Source organism: Xyrauchen texanus, chromosome 19 (genome assembly GCF_025860055.1).
Source record: "Xyrauchen texanus isolate HMW12.3.18 chromosome 19, RBS_HiC_50CHRs, whole genome shotgun sequence".
NCBI classification, from domain to species: Eukaryota; Metazoa; Chordata; class Actinopteri; order Cypriniformes; family Catostomidae; genus Xyrauchen; species Xyrauchen texanus.
In genome coordinates, this window is record NC_068294.1 from 1,394,618 (window position 1) to 1,414,172 (window position 19,555).

General features: G+C 40.4%; 1 protein-coding gene across 3 annotated transcripts in view; it reads left to right on the plus strand.

Annotated features, from left to right (window-relative positions):
• Nucleotides 1-19,555, plus strand: part of LOC127660254 (ribosomal protein S6 kinase alpha-6) — a 90,004-nt gene that overhangs the window by 39,105 nt on the left and 31,344 nt on the right. For all 3 annotated transcript variants that reach the window (XM_052150392.1, XM_052150391.1, XM_052150390.1), the window contains one exon: nucleotides 3,146-3,307. In XM_052150392.1, coding sequence (XP_052006352.1) covers nucleotides 3,146-3,307 — 162 coding nt within the window. The remainder of the gene's footprint in view (nucleotides 1-3,145; nucleotides 3,308-19,555) is intronic.

Below are 19,555 nucleotides of genomic sequence, written 5' to 3' on the forward strand. Positions count from 1 at the left end.
AGTACAGTGTGTCCAGAATTAGGGAGGCCAGTTACAAAGTCATGGGCAATTTGGGACCAGGGCCTATGTGGAACAGGTAGAGGGCATAGCAATCCTGAAAGGGATTACTCAAGCACATACTAAGCAAGCCGTGACAAATTCCCTGACCTCCGACCTGATGGAAGGCCAACAATAAAGTCTCTGGAGGAAGGCAAGTGTTCAAGAGATGCCAGGGTGACAGGAGAATTTAGAGTAGTGGGCCCACTGTAAAACTCTGGACCGAACAGGAGAAGGGACATATAGGCATTTGGGAGGGATGTTACCTTGGCCAGGGTCTTGATGTTGGGCATCCAATACCTTAGCTTCAATGTCCCATTGGGCAGCCACAACAAGGCACAGGATCAGGTGCCTCCCCCTCAGGAGCAGACTGGCGAGACAGAGCATCTGGTTTGCCATTCTTTGAACCTGGAAGGTAGACGAGAACAAAGTTAAACCGGGAGAAGAGTGCCCAACGGGCTTGTCTGGAGTTCAACATTTTAGTGGTCTTGACTTATTCTAGACAGTGAAGGGGCTCCGCTCCCTCAAGCCAGTGTCGGCACTCTTCCAAGGTGAGTTTAACAGCCAGATGTTCTCTGTTGCCAATGTCATAATGTTGCTCCTGAGGGTGTCAGGCTATGAGACAGGAAAGCGTATGGATGCAACTTCTGATCCTTAGGGCTGCTCTGGGAAAGCACCGCCCCCACGCCAGTCTCTGAGGCATCTACTCCACTATGAACTGTAGTGCAGGGTCAAGGAGAGGCAGACTGGGTGCACAGATACATTTCTCCTTTTAACTGGTGAATGCATCAGTGGCAGCTGGAGTCCAATGGAAAGGAGTCGTGGTGGACGTAAGGGCTGTCAATGGGGCTGCCAAAGATCAAAATCCATGAATGATCTTTTAATCTTGCAATAAAAGTTAGCGAAGCCCAGAAAACTCTGCCACTGTCGTCGGGTGCTCTGAATAGGCTAATCCACCACTGCTTGGAAGGATCCATCTTGATGCTTCCTGCAGACACAATAAAACCCAGGAAGAAGATTGTGGTGAAATTGACATTTCTTGGCTTTAACATAAAGCTTGTTCTCCAAAAGAGGTTGAAGAACTTGCCTGACATGATGGGTGTGTTCCTTGAGGTTGTGATAGTAGATCAGGATGTTGTCTAGGTAGACAAAGATAAAGCTGTTAATCATGTCTCTGAGAACGTCATTGCTCATGGATTGAAACACTGCAGGGGCGTTAGTGAAGCCAAATGGCATTACAAGGTATTCTTAGTGACCTGTGGGCATATTGAAGGCTGTCTTCCACTCGTCGTCCTCTCAAATACAGACAAGATGGTATGAATTCCGCAAGTCCAGCTTAGTGAAGATCTTGGCACCTTGAAGTGGCTCGAATGCAGTTGACATGAGGGGCAAGGGGTATCTGTTCTTGATTGTGATGTCATTCAATCCTCTGTAGTCGATGCAGGGTCTAAGGCTCTTGTCCTTTTCCACACAAAAAAAAGCCAGCTCCAGCCGGAGAGGAAGAAGGTTGAATGATCCCGGCTGCCATGGTCTCTTCGATGTATCTGTTCATAGCCTCCATCTCTGGAGCAGAGAGAGAGTAGAGGCAACCCCTGGGAGGATTAGTGCCAGGAAGCAGGTCTCTGGCACAATCATAAGGGTGATGAGGGGAGGGAGGGTGCTCTGGACTTATTGACACTTTTCAGATCCTGATATTCAGGGGGCACTGAGGACACATCTGGACAGCCTTCATCCAGAGGCGGCGCATAGAAGGGGGATGCATGGGCAGACTTGAGGCAGTGAGACATGCAATATGGACTCACACTGAGGATGGTGTTCTTGTACCAGTCAATCTGGGGATTGTGTCAAACCAGCCAAGGGTGGTCAATCTGGGGGATGAGAAAAAATTACAGTGATTCTCTATGATTGTCAGAAACTATCACAAATATGGGAGCAGTGACTTGGGTGACACGGATCCACCTGCATGGGCTCAGGATTGGCGGAAGGTGGTGCCATGGATGCTGAGGCAGGAGCCACCCGAGTTAATGGAGAACCTCCTCTTTCCCGTCATTTTAGCCGAAGACATCGGTCCACCCTCTCTGCAAGGTCTATGAGGCTGGTCTCGAGAAGCTAGCTCATATTTCTGAAAATCAGATAGACCATTGTAAATGGCATCAAATAAGGCTTTGTTGTCCCAAGAGCATTACCTTTCCTCAGTCAGAAGATTGCCAGAGGGGGAATGGTCAAAGACCCTCTTCATCTCTTCAACAAATAACTCCTAACGGGAGCAGATAAGGGAGTTGGATTCCCAGATGGTGGTTCCCCAATCTCTAGCCCTCCCAGACAGGTAATTAGGCTTTGAGCAATCAGATGAGAACTGTGAAGGCTGCAACTCAAAGATCTTCAGTCAATCTTCTGGCAAAATTTAACTGACATGGTGTTGGTTTAGAACTCAATTGCAAAAAACAATATGATTTGGTAGTAGCAGGAGGTTTATTCAAAACTCAAGGAAACAGGTGGCCTGGGTAGCTCAGCGAATATTGACACTGACTACCACCCCTGGAGTCATGAGTTTGAATCCAGGGTGTTCTGAGTGACTCTAGCAAGGTCTTCTAAGCAACCAAATTGGCCCGGTTGCTAGGGAGGGTATGGTCACATGGGGTAACCTCCTCGTGGTCATGATCAGTGGTTCTCGCTCTCAATGGGGCGCGTGTAAAGTTGAGTGTGGATCGCGGAGAATAGCACAAGCCTTCACATGATTGACTTAGAAGTCTTAGAAGCAGAGGCAACTGAGACTTGTCCTCCACCACCCGGATTGAGGTGAGTAACCGCGCCACCACAAGGACCTACTAAGTATTGGGAAATGGGCATGCCAATTTGGGGAGAAAAGGGGAGAAAAAAAACAAAACTCAAGGAAACAAAAACAAGTAAAATCAAGACAAGGTCCAAAAACTCAAAAGCTAGGAAGGCTAGACTGGCACTTCAAAAATAAAACAGAGATACTCCAAACTAGTAATCATAGAACTAATTAAATGTGTGCGTTAAAAAGTCCAGTAGAACTTGTGCTTGAGCTGGTCAGCTGTGCAGATACCTGAGGAGTGTTGATGTGCTCTTAATGTTCCACATGCAGGTGGTGCACAGAGACCTGAAGCCCAGTAACATCCTCTACATGGATAATTCAGGAAACCCGGACTCCATTCGCATCTGTGACTTTGGCTTTGCTAAGCAGCTGAGAGGAGACAACGGGCTGCTGCTCACTCCATGTTACACGGCTAACTTTGTAGCTCCTGAGGTGAGACAGCCACTGTAAAATATAAATAAAAAAACAGTGATACATACAGGAGTTTGTTTTGATTTACATCCCAAAATCAGGCCTATCTTAGTAAATGCCAGAGGTGAGGGACTCGAGTTTATTGAATTGAGTCTGACTCGAGTCGCAAATTTCAGGATTTTTTACTTGCCATTTTTTTGGGAAAATGTCCTCTGGTCTGATGAAGCAAACATTGAACTTGATGACTATCGTTATGTTTGGAGGATAAAGGGTGAGGCTTGCAAACCGAAGAACACCATCCCAACCGTGAAGCATGGGGGTGGCAGCATCATGTTGTGTGGATGCTTTGCTGCAGGAGGGACTGGTGCACTTCACAAAATAGATTGCATCACGAGGAAGGAAAATTTATGTGGATATATTAAAGCAACATCTCAAAGTATCAGCCAGGAAGTTAAAGCTCGGTCTAAAATGGGTCTTCCAAATGGACAATGACCTCAAGCAAACCCCCAAAGTTGTGGCAAAATGGCTTAAGGGCAACTAAGTCAAGGTATTGAAGTGGCCATCACAAAGCCCTGACCTCAGTCCAACAGAAAATATGTGGGCAGAACTGAAAAAGCAAGTGCGAGCAAGGAGGACTCTGTTACACCAGTTCTGTCTGGAGGAATGGGCCAAAATTCCAGCAACTTTTTCGAGAAGCTTGTGGAAGGCTACCCAAAATGTTTGACTAAAGTTAAACAATTTAAAGGCAATGCTACCAAAAACTAAGGAATTTTATGTAAACTTCTGACCCACTGGGAATGTGATGAAAGAAATAAAAGCTGAAATAAATCATTCTCTCTACTATTATTCTGACAATTCACATTCTTAAAATAATGATCCTAACTGACCTGGAGGAAATGTTTTCTATGATTAAATGTCAGGATTGTAAAAAAGAGTTTAAATATATTTTGCTACGGTGCAGGTAAACTTCTGACTTCAATTGTATGTGCTTTCATGACTAGTAATAAAATACTATTTAAATATACAGTATAATTGCAACAACAGTGAATTGATACAAAAAATGTAAACCACCTCATCGGTGTCTTCAGACTTCCATTACGCACATACACAAAGGTCTGTTATTTTGAGTATGAAAAATTCCAAATGAACCTTATCGATAAAAAGAGATCTGCTGTATGTGCACAATATGCAATGTCTGGATTTCGGATACAACCACAACTACCTCAAACTTAATTTGTTCCTTGCAAAAAAGAAAGGTAAGCTAACCCTTCTCATTCAAAGGTTGCTGGCGAAGAGTATTGTTTACATTCACTGCATGTTATTACCATGTAGTTCTTATTTAATCGTGACTAACATTACATTAGTGTGGCAGGGCGGAAGGCGGGGCTGGAGTGTGGGAGAGAGAGATTGTTTATGGACAATGTCCGTCAAGTGTAAAGGGATCAATGGAAAGGAGGCGGCGAGAACCGGCTTGACAATATAAATAATAGTTTTAATGATAAACTTAAAAGACAAACGCACACATGACGGACATGTCCGTAAATGATCTCTCTCTCCCGCACGATCCTCTGCAGTCGACCTTTATCCCTCTCGGAGACTTGATTAGCCTAATACGGGACCGGGTGTGTAGGATCACGACCCGGCCCCGCCCTCCGCCCTGCCACAATTACAAATGTGTATTACTCCAGTTTCTGTATTTAGCCACTGTTGCTCAATAGAAATTTTACTGTGAGTGTAATTTCTTCATTTATGTCAACATTAAAACGAGATTAATGAAAAAAAAACTATTAGTTATTAAGAGGCATATACCTATTCAATGGTGTAAAGTCCTGTTGATTTCTCTAGGAGGCTTCTGTAAACGTGATCCAACAGTTAGTCCTAGAGTGCACATTTAAAGAAATTTTGATAGACTGTAATATGTTTACTTCATGAAGAATTATTATCCATGTCCATTTTCACTAAATTATGCACTATAAAGGGATAAAGCACGCTAATAATCTCATATGGTGTGAGCTACGTTCACCCATTTTCTCTATGTATACTGTAATATTGTACGATCTCTGAGAGTAAAAGTTTGGTTTGTTTCCAAAGGTTATATCCACGCACTCCATTTTCATCGAATAATGCTCTTCTAATATTCTTTTCTCTTTTATTGATAAAGTAAAAATAAACATGAAGTGCAATCACTCATGCATCACGCATGTATGCGTTATAAACTCTCTATGCAAGTGTGCTGTGTTGTTCTCCGTCGTTCTTAAAGAGACAATTTTAGCACTTTGTACAAATTGTTTAAAAACAATTACAGCTCATATTATTATAATATATGTAATTACATCATATTAAAGGGGGTCATGAAGGTCCAATTATAATGTTCTAAAAGATTTTTTTGAACCAAAGCAGTAAAAAATTTAATTTATTATCATTTTCCACCCTGTTTTTGAAACGCTCGGTATTGGCCTAAGCGCCTCTTTAAAACTTCAACTGTTCACTGTTATGATTGGCTAACATCATGCAGCACCTCAAATTTAGCAAACTTAATCATCTGAGAATGAATAAGCCCCTTCATTTTCATTTTTTATTTCATTTCATTCATTCATTCACAGAACACAACAAATTCATGTTTACAGATTTAAAGAACCATTCTGTAAAAGAAAAGGACCTCCCAGAAGCCAAGTCCTGGCTTATAAATAGGGCCCTTAAAGACACATAATTAGTACTAATAACATCACAAAATAATCCACCCACCCAGTACCCATCCACAACAAACAACAACACCATTCACCACAAAATATCCACCCCCAACCAGCATATATCACGCATCTCATCCAACCCTCAAACAAAATCCGATAGTAGGGTATTCGAGAAAGCCAGATACATTAATAAATATGAATGAAACCTTCAGCCTTGTGGGGTCTATCATGCATAATGTTGTAACAATTTGTGTTTAAGATACTTTTTAAATATATCGAGAGAAGGTAGTTCCTTTATAGAATTGTCAATCTCATTCCAGATCCCAGGACCCCTACATGTTATACTAAAGCTGGTACACTTCAGCTTACGCTTTTCCCTTGTAATAAGGTTCTCCTTCTAGTGTTGTGGTCATGAATAGATGAGGTAACTGGAATGAGATGGCAAAGTTTTGGATGCAATTTATAAACTACATTATACATAATACAAGCATTTTGAAAACTGTTGCACTCAGCGAGCTTCAAAAGCTTATACCTATAAAAAAGCGGATCAGAGGGAGCATCATGCTTTGCCCATGATATTACACGTATAACTTTCTTCTGTAGGATCTGCAATTTTTCAAGATGGCTTGGATACGTGTTACACCATATAATATTACAATAATTTAGATGTGATTCAAAAAGGGACCGGTACAGTGTTAGAAGAGCAATAAAAGGAAGATCATATCTCAATTTATAGAACAGACCAACATATTTTGACAATTCTTTTGTTAAACTCTCGATATGTTGTTTAAAGTTTAAGAACTCATCTAAATAAATACCTAAAAATGTGATGTTCTCTACTCTTTCAATTACTTTATGTATTTTAATTTGTATCCTTTCAATGTTTACCCGGCTTCTATTTGAACGAAATATAATAAATTTGGTTTTAGATACATTCACTGATAATTTGTTACATGTAAACCAACTATCTACTTTAACTAATTCCTCATTAACAAGCTTTTGTAAAATATCTGGATTTTTATGAGACAAAAAAAGATTAGTGTCATCTGCAAAGATAACCTGATGAAAAAGATTTGTTGAACTTATAATGTCATTTACATACAAAATAAAAAGAAGTGGACCTAATATGGAGCCCTGGGGGACACCACAAACGGTACCTGTGCATTCTGAATAACTATTGTTAATTTGCACAAATTGCTCCCTATCAAGCAGGTAACTTTTGAACCAGCAGAGTGCCTTCCCTCTGACACCATAGTGTTGCAATTTCCCAATTAGAATTTCTAAATCAATGGTGTCGAAGGCTTTTGATAGATCTAAGAATAGACCAATACCAATCTCACCATTATCTATAGTGTCGTTGATTTTTTCAATGAGATCCAGCATTGCCAAACAGGTAGAGCTCTTTTTCCTAAATCCGTATTGAGATGGGATGAGTATATTCATTTTATCCAGGTAACCACTAAGTCTGTTGTACACAACCCTCTCAAATACCTTGGAAAACGTTGGTAAAATAGATATAGGTCGATAATTTTGTAAGTTATTTTTTCCACCAGATTTATAAATTGGTATAACTTTTGCAATTTTTGTCATTTTTGGTACTACTCCATGAGATAGAGAGAGGTTTATACAATAGACAAGTGGCTCTAGAATTTCATCTGCAATAGATTTAACAATCTTGCTACAAATATCATCCACACCAGCAGTATAAGAGCTTTCCATATTCATAATAATTTTCCGAACTTCCATTTTGTCGGTAGGTGTTAGAAAAAAAGAATTCAGATAATTTCCTTTTAAATATTGTTGGTATGAAGCTCCCCCTGGAGGATTTATAGATTTCGAAAGAGTCACACCTATAGAAGTAAAATAGTTGTTAAAACTTTTAGCGAGATCGTCATCATTAAGGTAGTGGTTATCATTATATTTGACATTGATTTCTGGAAGGACAGTTGCTTTTTGATTCCGGCTAAGCACAGTATTTAGTACTCTCCAGCAACGCTTTTGATCACCATGAGAAGCCTTAATCCTTAAAGCCCTCAACATCATAAAAAAAAATTCAGGGTTTACATCCAACACATTGTATCCAAATATATTAAACTATTCATCTCAAGCGCAACTGTTAACACTCAGCACCTTAAACTATAAAACGGTCATGAGATTTGAAATATTCACGAATGAAACCGTTTACTTACATTTTTAAGTGTTTTTAACTGCCCCATCCTTCAAAAACATTTCCTTTGCAAAGCTTGAATCATATTCTGACTGTTTCACAAACTATTGACTGTCTTACAAACCGCCAATACATAGTCCAAAGAAGTGTGAAATGATGCACACACAAAACTGTAGGCACATTGAGGTTCACATTGCCTGAAGCACATAGAAATGGTCAAAGACACGCAGCAAGAGGCAACAGCTAAATGAGAGCTTCTCTCTTTCAGAGTTGTAACTTGACACAGTGTCTTTTAAAAGAGGCAAGATAAATGGCAGCAGTCAAAAAATCTGTGTATTTCATGATCATATACAAAATAATAAAAAATAGTCCAGATAGGTCCTCTTTGGTCTTATGTTAGCCACACAAAACCTACTCTCTTGACTTGAACTGCACGATGACATATTGTGGGATGTGTAAATACGAATGAGCAATGCTTCGTGACGTCATGAACAGACAGATTTCAAAATGAGACGTTCCAACAATGTAGTAACTATAAATGCTCTTTTTAGACTGGGGAGGAATTTTTGAGTTCTGTAATGTGCAGTTTTTTTTATTGTACAGTTTCCTCTTATGTCTAAATATCAAGGAAAATTTGATTCTTCATTTCATGATCCCTTTAAATGACTGAAGAATTTCAAAATTTCTAAAAAGCAAAAAATATACACACATATATATATTAAAAATAACACGTTAAAAAAATTTGTGCTATTAATCGCAATACCCCCGGACCGAAATAATAAGGATTCCTGAGAAATGAAAGCATGTAGTACAACCTGTTTACTCCAGAGGGCAGTAAGTGAAACTTCACCATCCATCAGACAGCTCAACACAGACATGCGTTACGTTCTTGCGTTCAGAAAACTTGGAGCGCAAATTCGAACTAAGGGATCTCAAGATGTGTTCTAAGTATTAAACTATATTTAAGTTGACACAGTGACCTAAAAATGTTATGTTTATGACGCAACACACCCGAGACTCTACACAAGCATCTGTCTGACACAGGTGTACATTGACGGGTCCCTCTGGGGTCTGAGGGTGTTTTGGGCCCTGAAGAAGTTTTGACATGCCTTGACATTTGTGTTTTTTTTTCAGTTGCTTAAAAACACATTAATGGCTAAAGTCTGATTACACTGTATTCAGCATAAACTGGGCTATAATAATATGTGAGCAACATGTATGTACATTTTTGTATTTTTGAGAAAATGCTTATGCATGGTTTTTGAAAAAACAAAAATCGTAAGTCATTGAAATAAGGTCATATAACACATACTAAACATTTGTCCACAAGACTTTTGAGAACTGGATCTTGTAGCCTTGAGTTTGTGCTACAAAATGATGTGAAAACCATCCTGATCACTCATTCATAGAAAACAATATAGTCAATTAACTTTTGTATGACACTTTTAGTGTTAGAAAGGTCATATGCGAGGAGGCGTGAACTAACATGAATATTGATTGTAATTCACACCTGAGCAGACAAAAGACCCCTCCCCTGGGCCTATCGATGAGGAATGTCACAGAAAGAGAACTTAATGATCAAGTTTTAAGTTAAAAGAAGTAATCTGACTATACATTTTCTTTACATAGAGACTTTACATAATTTTAGACCTACACTACCGTTAAAAGATGTTTCCTCACCAATGCTGCATTTTTTTTATCCAAAATATAGTAAAAACAATTATATTTTGAACTTTTTACAATTTAAAAGAACAGTTTTCTATTTGAATATATTGTAAAATGCAATTTGTGATCAAAGCTGAATTTGCAGCATAATTACTGCTGTCATCAGTGTCACATGATCCTTAAGAAATCATAAGATGGTGATTTTCTAATATGGGCATATTTAAAGTGCATTTTACTCATTTAACCTGAACACATATTTGCAAGCACAAGCTTTGTTGATGATAATGAGGCAGCATAAACACTAGTTAAAATATAATCTATACATTCATATTATTTTTATATCATATTACATATCATATTTATATCATACAGCATACAATTTATATACCTGCTTTAGCCAAACAGGATTTAAATGCAACTAAAACTTGCTTATTAGGACATATTTCAAATTTCAATACTCTGAATCTTGGCTGGCAAGTCTAGAAACAGTCACACTTAAGATATGTACATGTTTATATAAAATAGCATGTCAACTAATGTAAGTAAAGACTTACTTATCCCAAATTGTATCCTTGGCTGGATCAAGTCTCTCTTCAAAATATAAACGTTCATCGGAGTCCCGCTCTTCTTCTGAGGAAAATTGGAACTCTTTGTCACTATCCATGAGTTTTCTCACTTGTGTATCGTGCTGTCTTTCAAACGCGCAGAAAGGTGAATGAATTTAGTTTTTAAGGCACAGTCGGAGGCATTGTATGTTGTTGCCGCTGTGATGAAGAAAAAATCCAGCAGGACCCGCCGGCGTGTCCGTCGACCCCAGAGGTTTAAACAAGCCTGATTGGCAAATTCACTTGCGAAATGGATTGCTGTGAACTGTATGCCAATGACTGACTTATGTTCAATAATATGGTAGTAAAGAATACATTGCTACTAAAGCTGCTTTTTGTATCGTCTTATCAGTGATCAAATCTTCTGCCACAAGAATGTAATGCATTTTAATTATCTGAATATTTTTTATATATATATATATATATATATATATATATATATATATATATATATAAACATTTTTAAATACTTAAAGATAACTGTATAATTATTTCATTATTATATATTGAATTATTGTTCTCAGCAAATGTAATTGCTATTAATTAATCAGGAAACCATGTTATTAATTCGATTAAATTCACAGTCGTCATAAAACCTTACTGATTACAACCGTACCAAAATCAAACAAAGGGAGTCCAAAACAGACAACAATTTCCATAAGTCTTGCTCACTTTACACCTATGTGTGAAATTCCAAAGCATCGAGCTCCAAACTACTATTGGATGAGGCACACGACAGAACACCCCTCAATCATGACATCATCTGGAGTAGATCCTTCTGGACTTCGATCCAGCAACATTGCATGCCGTGCGTAGATGCAGCTCATTGCTGCTCTCAGGTGTAGCTTTGTTGTGCAAGGAAGTAACGTTTGACTTGAAACTGTGGCTATACAATCTCCATCTTGCTGGACGAGTTGAGGTTACTCCGTGTTCTCTGCCTCCTGGTGGATGCAGCGGGCTTCTCCGCCTCCCTGGTGGATGGCAGCGGTGAGTTCTCCCGGACAACATGCTCTTTCTGGGAGCCGGATCCACATTCAACAAGACTTAAATGAACACAAAAGCTGAACTGAAAGCATAACATAACAACATAAGAGGACTTCCGGGTTACCCATCATGGAATAGGAGTGTTCGTTTTCTAGCACCCACTAACTTTTTCTGTCTTTCCTGTTTAAACCCTACTTTCATCAATTAGCTGTACATATATTGCTGATATCAGCAATACTACATTCGGAATAATGCCCAGACCCATGAAAAACGCAAAAAGTGACTTGGCAGAGTCAGAGACGTCCTCGGACAGCGTTAGCAGTGACGCTAATGTTAGCCTATCGGCTACATCCATTTCGACTTTGCTTGAGCAGCACAGAGCAGCCATAGCCGCCGAGTTCAAGTCATCGTTCGCAAGCATGGACACTAAGCTAGACAAGATCCAGGCTGTGGGCTCAGGACAGGGACAACGTATAACCGATCTTGAGTCGAACGCGGAAGTTGTCTGCTGACGCCTGGAGAAACTTGAGGCTACGTGCTCCTTACTGCAGGAAGATAACAAGTCGCTGAAGTCTAAACTATCGGATTTGGAAGGGAGAAGTCGGAGACAGAATGTTCGTATTGTGGGCTTACCAGAAGTCAGTTGAGGGCGCGCGCGCCACCGCCTTTTTCTCTCAGCTTCTCGTCGAGGTTTTTGGTGATCAAGTTCTCCCTTCTCCCCCGGAGCTGGACAGAGCTCATCGCACTCTGGCACCCAAACCTGGCCCACGCGAGAGACCGCGTCCCGTCATCATTCGCTTTCACCGTTACCAGATTAAAGACTTGATAATGAGAGAGGCATGTAAACAAGGCGAGCTGGAATACCATGGCCACAAGCTTCGGTTTTATGAGGATTACAGCGCTCCTGAATACAAGGGGATTATGGCTGAGCTCTATCAGCGCAGTCTCCGACCCTCCCTCCCTCTTCCCTGTGAAGCTGCGCATCACTCTACAGAGTGGAGAGAGGAGGTGGTTGCGGACTGTTTCTGAAGCATCCATCTGCATCTCTACTTTGGATGGGAGTACATAGTAAATGCGTTTGGTTGTGAGTATACAACTGTGGACAAATTTTCTATTATTAGCCCCAGCCAATTTCTCAGACTGATGTTACCTCACGCTTTTTTCTCTCTCCTCGCCCTTTAAAATGAGAAAATCAGCTGGGTGAGCGTGACACTTTTTATTTTTTTTTGTAGCCTGCATTGTCTAATCCACGCCCTTTTATTTATTTCTATCTTTATTTCAAATTGGCTGGATGAGTGTGACAGTTTAATTATTATTATTATTATTATTGTCATTTTGACTGTCTGCCTAATTCACGCGTTTATTGATTATTAGTATTTGAAATCGGCTGGATGAGCGTGACCATTTTTGTTTGTTTTGTTTATCATTTTGACAGCTTGACTAATTCACGGCTTCTTCTGTTGGTATCTGGATATGCTGGATGACTATTTCTGTTAGATTTGTCGTCATTTTGATTGTTTGCTGGGTATATATACACTGTCACGACTGGCTCGTTACAAGCCGCATCATAAAAAGGGGAGTCTGACAACAGGTCTTAGTAAACTCAAAAGAGAATTGTTTTATTGTCAGTAAAGCATAAACCACCACAACCGTGGATGGTAACATGGGTCTAGGGTTAACAAAGGGAAAACACAGCATTAGCAAATAATATAACTATAACAAATCTTTACGCTACACGGTAACAAAAGCATGAGGATAAATCGAAGAGGTCTCACTGGGCCAGCCACTCCTAAGACATGGAGCTATCCCAATGAGCACTTGAGCAAATAACACAGCATTTTATATCACTACTAATTATAAATTAGTATGGGGAGAACCAATTAAATCACACGACTCTGGGACGTCACACCTCCCACTCCAAAAGGAGGTTCCCCTGGAGAACCGACAAAAAAAGGAAAATAAATAATCATTGCACACATACAAACCTATGGTTAAACATTGCGAATGTTATTGTACATCGATACTTATCTCTTTGCATTCCACTCCATTTTGCTCTCAGAATCCTGGGCCCTAGGACATCAGAGAGGGGAAAGGAGAGAAGAGAAGAGAGAACAAACAAAAAAAAGACGCCCACCACTAATGGGTCTTCTTATATCCGTGAGAGAGCATCAGCGATGATGTTATCTCTGCCACGGATGTGTTTAATATCCAAGTGAAAAGGTTGTAAGATAAGGCTCCATCTCATTATTCTTTGGTTTTTACCACGCATCTGATCCAAGAAAGTCAAAGGATTATGGTCAGTGTACACAGTAATGGGACCATAACGTGAACTCAAGTATACTTCAAAATGTTGAACGGATAAAACAAGAGCTAAAGCCTCTTTTTCTTCCGTTGAATACACTTGTTGGTGCCGATTGAATTTCTTTGAAAAGTAACTGACCGGATGCTCAATGTCATTGGAGTCTTTTTGTAACAGAACAGCGCCAGCACCATAAGCACTAGCGTCAACTGCAAGCAGAAAAGGTTTCTCGAAGTTCGGAGTAACTAATACGGGTGCATTAGCCAACAGAGATTTGGCATTCTCGAAGGCATACTGACATTGTTCTATCCATTCAAAGGGTTTCTTGGGGCTTAGCAAATGAGTCAACGGGGAAACTATATCCGCAAAGTTCTGACAGAAGCCTCTATAGTAACCCACCATCCCAAGAAATCGTCGCAACCCACGACGGGTAGTTGGTATGGGAAAACTACAGACAGACTCTACTTTTGCGTGGATCGGTTTTACACAACCCCGGCCAAATGCCTTACCCAAATAAGTCACAGTGGCCTTTCCGAACTCACACTTGGCGAGGTTTATTGTCAGATTGGCTTTCACTAGACGTTCAAAAAGTTTTCTAATCTGACAAAGGTGTTCAGACCACGAAGAACTATATAGGACAACATCATCGAGGTAAGCTTCACATCCTGTTAGTCCGGCCAATACGTGATTGATCAGCCGCTGAAACGTAGCGGGAGCATTTCTTACCCCAAAAGGCATAACTGTGTATTGCAGGAAGTTATCGGGTGTAACAAACGCAGAAAGTTCCTTAGCGCGAGATGTTAGAGGAACTTGCCAGTATCCTTTCAGAAGATCAAATTTGCTGATGAATTGTGCAGAGCCAACACGGTCAACACAATCATCGATTCTAGGCAAAGGATAACAGTCCGGTTTTGTTAAGGTATTTCGCTTCCTGTAGTCAGTACAAAAACAATATGAATTATCAGGCTTGCTCACTAAAATACACGGAGAGCTCCAAGAACTAAAACTGGGCTCTGCGAAGTTATGAGCAAGTAAATACTCCACTTCTTTTTGGAGTAATTTTCTTTTGACAGGATTTACCCGATATGCATGTTGCTTTACTGGTTGAGCTACACCAACATCAATGTCATGCTCAACGACGTGAGTTCGAGTCGGAACATCAGAAAAGAGAGAGAGAAACGAACTTACCAACTTTATTATATCCGTCTTCTCTGAGTCGGACAGATGAGACAAATGGTAAGTAAAATTAGCAAGAATTTCCGAGTTATTCAGTCGTCCTTCCACTTCTCCACGAGAAGGACCTTTCGTCTCCTCTGGACTGTCAGCAATCTCTTCCGATGTGTCTAAAACACTTGGCTCAACCATTTCAGTAGTTGTCACCATACCAACAGACAAATAAGGTACGGGATTCACGTACGGTTTCAATAAATTAATGTGACAAACCTGTATTTTCTTTCGCCGTTCTGGCGTGTTTAACACATAATTATTATTGGAGAGGCACTTTGCAATCGTATAAGGTCCAGCAAACCTAGCCTGAAAAGGACTTGTCAACACAGGTAACAATGCCAGCACTTGATCACCAGTTTGAAATTTTCTGGACTTTACTTTGCGATCAAACAACCTCTGCATTTTCGCTTGAGACTTACCTAGTTTTCGTAGAGCAATATATCTGGCTTCATAGAGTCGATAACGAAAACTACTTACGTAATCCAAAACGTTCTCGGGAGGGTCGGAAGTTGTCCACTCATCTGCCAAGACAGCAATAGGACCCTTCACAATGTGTCCAAACACTAACTCATTAGGGCTAAAGCCTACGCTCTCTTGCACGACCTCACGAATAGATAGTAACAACCACGGAAGTCCTTCCTCCCAGTCACAATCCAGTTCAACACAATAAGATCTCAAAAGTGACTTAAGAGTCTGATGAAATCTCTCTAGCGCTCCCTGACTCTGAGGGTGATAAGCACTTGCGATATTGTGTTTGATTTTTAATTGTCGCATAACTTTAGAAAAGTGTCGAGACATGAAGTTCGAGCCTTGATCAGATTGTATAATTTTTGGAATGCCAAAAATAGACATGAAACTTGATAAAGCCTTTTAGAATAGCTCTAGTAGTAATCGATCTAAGAGGATAAGCTGCAGGATAACATGTAGACTGACACATTACCGTAAGTAAATAAGCATTTCCACTCTTAGATCGTGGTAAAGGACCAACACAATCGATAATCAAGTATTCAAAAGGGGTGGTAACTGCAGCAATAGGCTGTAAAGGAGCTGGTGGAACTTTTTGATTCGGCTTTCCAGTCATTTGACAAGTATGGCTTGACCGAACGTAGTTAACCACATCTCTCTTGATTCTAGGCCAAAAAAATTTCCTTAGAACTCTATCACAGGTTTTTCGTACCCCCATGTGACCAGCAATGCCTTGGTGTGATAGCTGGAAGATGGGTTGGCGAAAACTAAGAGGAACTACAATTTGGATCCTCGGTTCGAGTGAAAAATCAGAGTTCATAGGTTGATGTTTACACAGCAAACCATCTTTGAGAAAATAGAAAGGAGATGAAGTTTTATCCCCCACCTCTCGGATTAAAGAGAATAATTCCTGAAGTGTATCATCTGACTGCTGCGCTTTAATAAGGTAATCTCGAGTCACACTATAAAGTGGAGACAAAGAACAAGTGTCATTTTGGTCATCACCAATACACAGACTTTCAAATATGGAATCTGACTTATTCATCCCACGATCCACAACAGACTGTAACTCATTCTTAGAGACCATATTTTCAGTTTCAGGACACACTTTACAAAGTTCTGGCTGAGAATCATTTTCAGAAACCAAAAAAGTATCGCAAAGAACATTTTCCACTTCATCTGGCACATTTTTATTAGCCATTGCTCGAGTTATTGCACAGGCGGGAAATAAATCAGGACGGTCAGAAGACCCAACCCACTTCTCTACAGTAGAACCTACTATGGGTGGAACACCAGCAATCTGTCTTTTCCCAGACTTTTCCCCTGGCTAAATAATTTCCGAGTATGAAAGTGACTCCAGGAACAGGAAGCATCTCACGAACTCCAGCTACTACATCGCCTGAGACTAGTTTGGAATTTAAGTGAATGCGGTGTAGAGGAACTTCCATGAACCCCATCTCTAGCCCTCTCACCAATACATGTGTTCCTGTAGCAGTACGTTCAGACAAAGACAAAAGTCCTTTCAACAAAAAGGATTGCCCTGCACCAGTATCTGTAAGAATACGTACAGATTCTCTTTCTCTCTAGCGAATTCTAGATAAGAACAAATTGCTCCTAAATTTCTGACGGTATGCTTCAGGTGCCAACTCATAAGCATGTAAAATAGCGGACTTAACGACTTCATACTCACTACTCTGTTCTATAGTCAGTGCTGAATACACCTCTTGTGCTCTCCCGACTAAAACACATTGCAACAGCAACGTCCAAAATTCTTTAGGCCATTTTAAAGACTGTGCAACACGCTCAAAATGTTGGAAATATTTTTCTACTTCCTTCTCTAAGAACGGCGGCACTAGTCTAATGTTTTTGTAAACATCAAACACAGCTGTCACGAGCACTGGTTCAACGTGAAGTGGAACTTCAACAGTTTGTGCATTCAGCTCTAACTCAAGTTTCCTCAGCTGAAACGATCTTTCTTCCCTTTCCTTCTCAAACTGTAACTCCAGTTTACGTAATTCTAAATTCTGTTGTAACTTTATTTCAAAATAATTTTCTAGCTCTTTCTACTTCAGTGCACACGCGTCACGCTGGGCGTGAAGTTTATCCGCATCAACACACAACTGCTTCTCTAGCAAAGACATTTCACCAAACTTTGCATTTAAACTGTCCGAGTCAGAAGGAGGAGAGACTACAGTCTCTTCAGAATGAATAAGTTGAGACCTCTAAAATACCCCGCTCGGAAAGTGCGCTTTTCACAGTTTCCATCAGTTTCCTTACGTCTCTTATCACTACTGGTTACCTCCACATCAAATTGTTCGGCAATCTGCAACAGCTCTTCCTTCATACATTTCTCCATTAAGATTTCCGAAGGAAATATGAAGAAATCTTCAATTACTGACGACATTTCTGCAAACGAAAACAAACAGAGCAAACACAACAGCAGTACAGACACGCGTGAGACGCTGTTAAACTAGAGCATAGAAAATACAAATCCCGTCGGCCACTTCACCAGGAATCGTCACACATACACGCTCCGGGTGTGAACCCCACCTTAGTTAATAGATAAACAAAGACTTACCACAAGTCATTCCCGAAATTACCTATTTATTCGGCAGGTATCTCGAACAACAGATACGGAGAATATAACACAGTGTCACCTTAAATGAAAAATGAGATTCCAGTTCCTACCTATAATCAGAACTAACTAAACCTTCCTGTTCTTCAAAGGTGTACCGGACTCGGGGCGGCATTAAACGCTGAACTCGAGGACAAGCCCGAAGCGTACCCCCGACAGAGATTTAAAACCTCCATCCAGAATAACCTTAAAAAATAAGAAAGGCAAAATAACAAAGAAAATAACAAATAGTGCCACGATGGAAGGATTTTAAATCCAGCTGAGACACACTAACTCACTGAAATCTCCTCATTTACAGGTAAACACGCTGAAAACATTATGCATTTACTTACTCGTGTAGCATCCTGGACGAGCGCCCAATTTTTATGTCACGACTGGTTCGTTACAAGCCGCAACATAAAAAGGGGAGTCTGACAACAGGTCTTAGTAAACTCAAAAGAGAATTGTTTTATTGTCAGTAAAGCATAAACCACCACAACCGTGGATGGTAACATGGGTCTAGGGTTAACAAAGGGAAAACACAGCATTAGCAAATAATATAACTATAACAAATCTTTACGCTACACGGTAACAAAAGCATGAGGATAAATCGAAGAGGTCTCACTGGGCCAGCCACTCCTAAGACATGGAGCTATCCCAATGAGCACTTGAGCAAATAACACACAGCATTTTATATCACTACTAATTATCATTTAGTATGGGAAGAACCAATTAAATCACACGACTCAGGGACGTCACAACACTCACCTAAAGGATTATTAGGAGCACCTGTTCAATTTCTCATTAATGCAATTATCTAATCAACCAATCACATGGCAGTTGCTTCAATGCATTTAGGGGTGTGGTCCTGGTCAAGACAATCTCCTGAACTCCAAACTGAATGTCAGAATGGGAAAGAAAGGTGATTTAAGCAATTTTGAGCGTGGCATGGTTGTTGGTGCCAGACGGGCCGGTCTGAGTATTTCACAATCTGCTCAGTTACTGGGATTTTCACGCACAACCATTTCTAGGGTTTACAAAGAATGGTGTGAAAAGGGAAAAACATCCAGTATGCGGCAGTCCTGTGGGCGAAAATGCCTTGTTGATGCTAGAGGTCAGAGGAGAATGGGCCGACTGATTCAAGCTGATAGAAGCGCAACTTTGCCTGAAATAAACACTCGTTACAACCGAGGTATGCAGCAAAGCATTTGTGAAGCCACAACACGCACAACCTTGAGGTGGATGGGCTACAACAGCAGAAGACCCCACCGGGTAACACTCATCTCCACTACAAATAGGAAAAAGAGACTACAATTTGCAAGAGCTCACCAAAATTGGACAGTTGAAGACTGGAAAAATGTTGCCTGGTCTGATGAGTCTCGATTTCTGATGAGACATTCAGATGGTAGAGTCAGAATTTGGCGTAAACAGAATGAGAACATGGATCCATCATGCCTTGTTACCACTGTGCATGCTGGTGGTGGTGGTGTAATGGTGTGGGGGATGTTTTCTTGGCACACTTTAGGCCCCTTAGTGCCAATTGGGCATCGTTT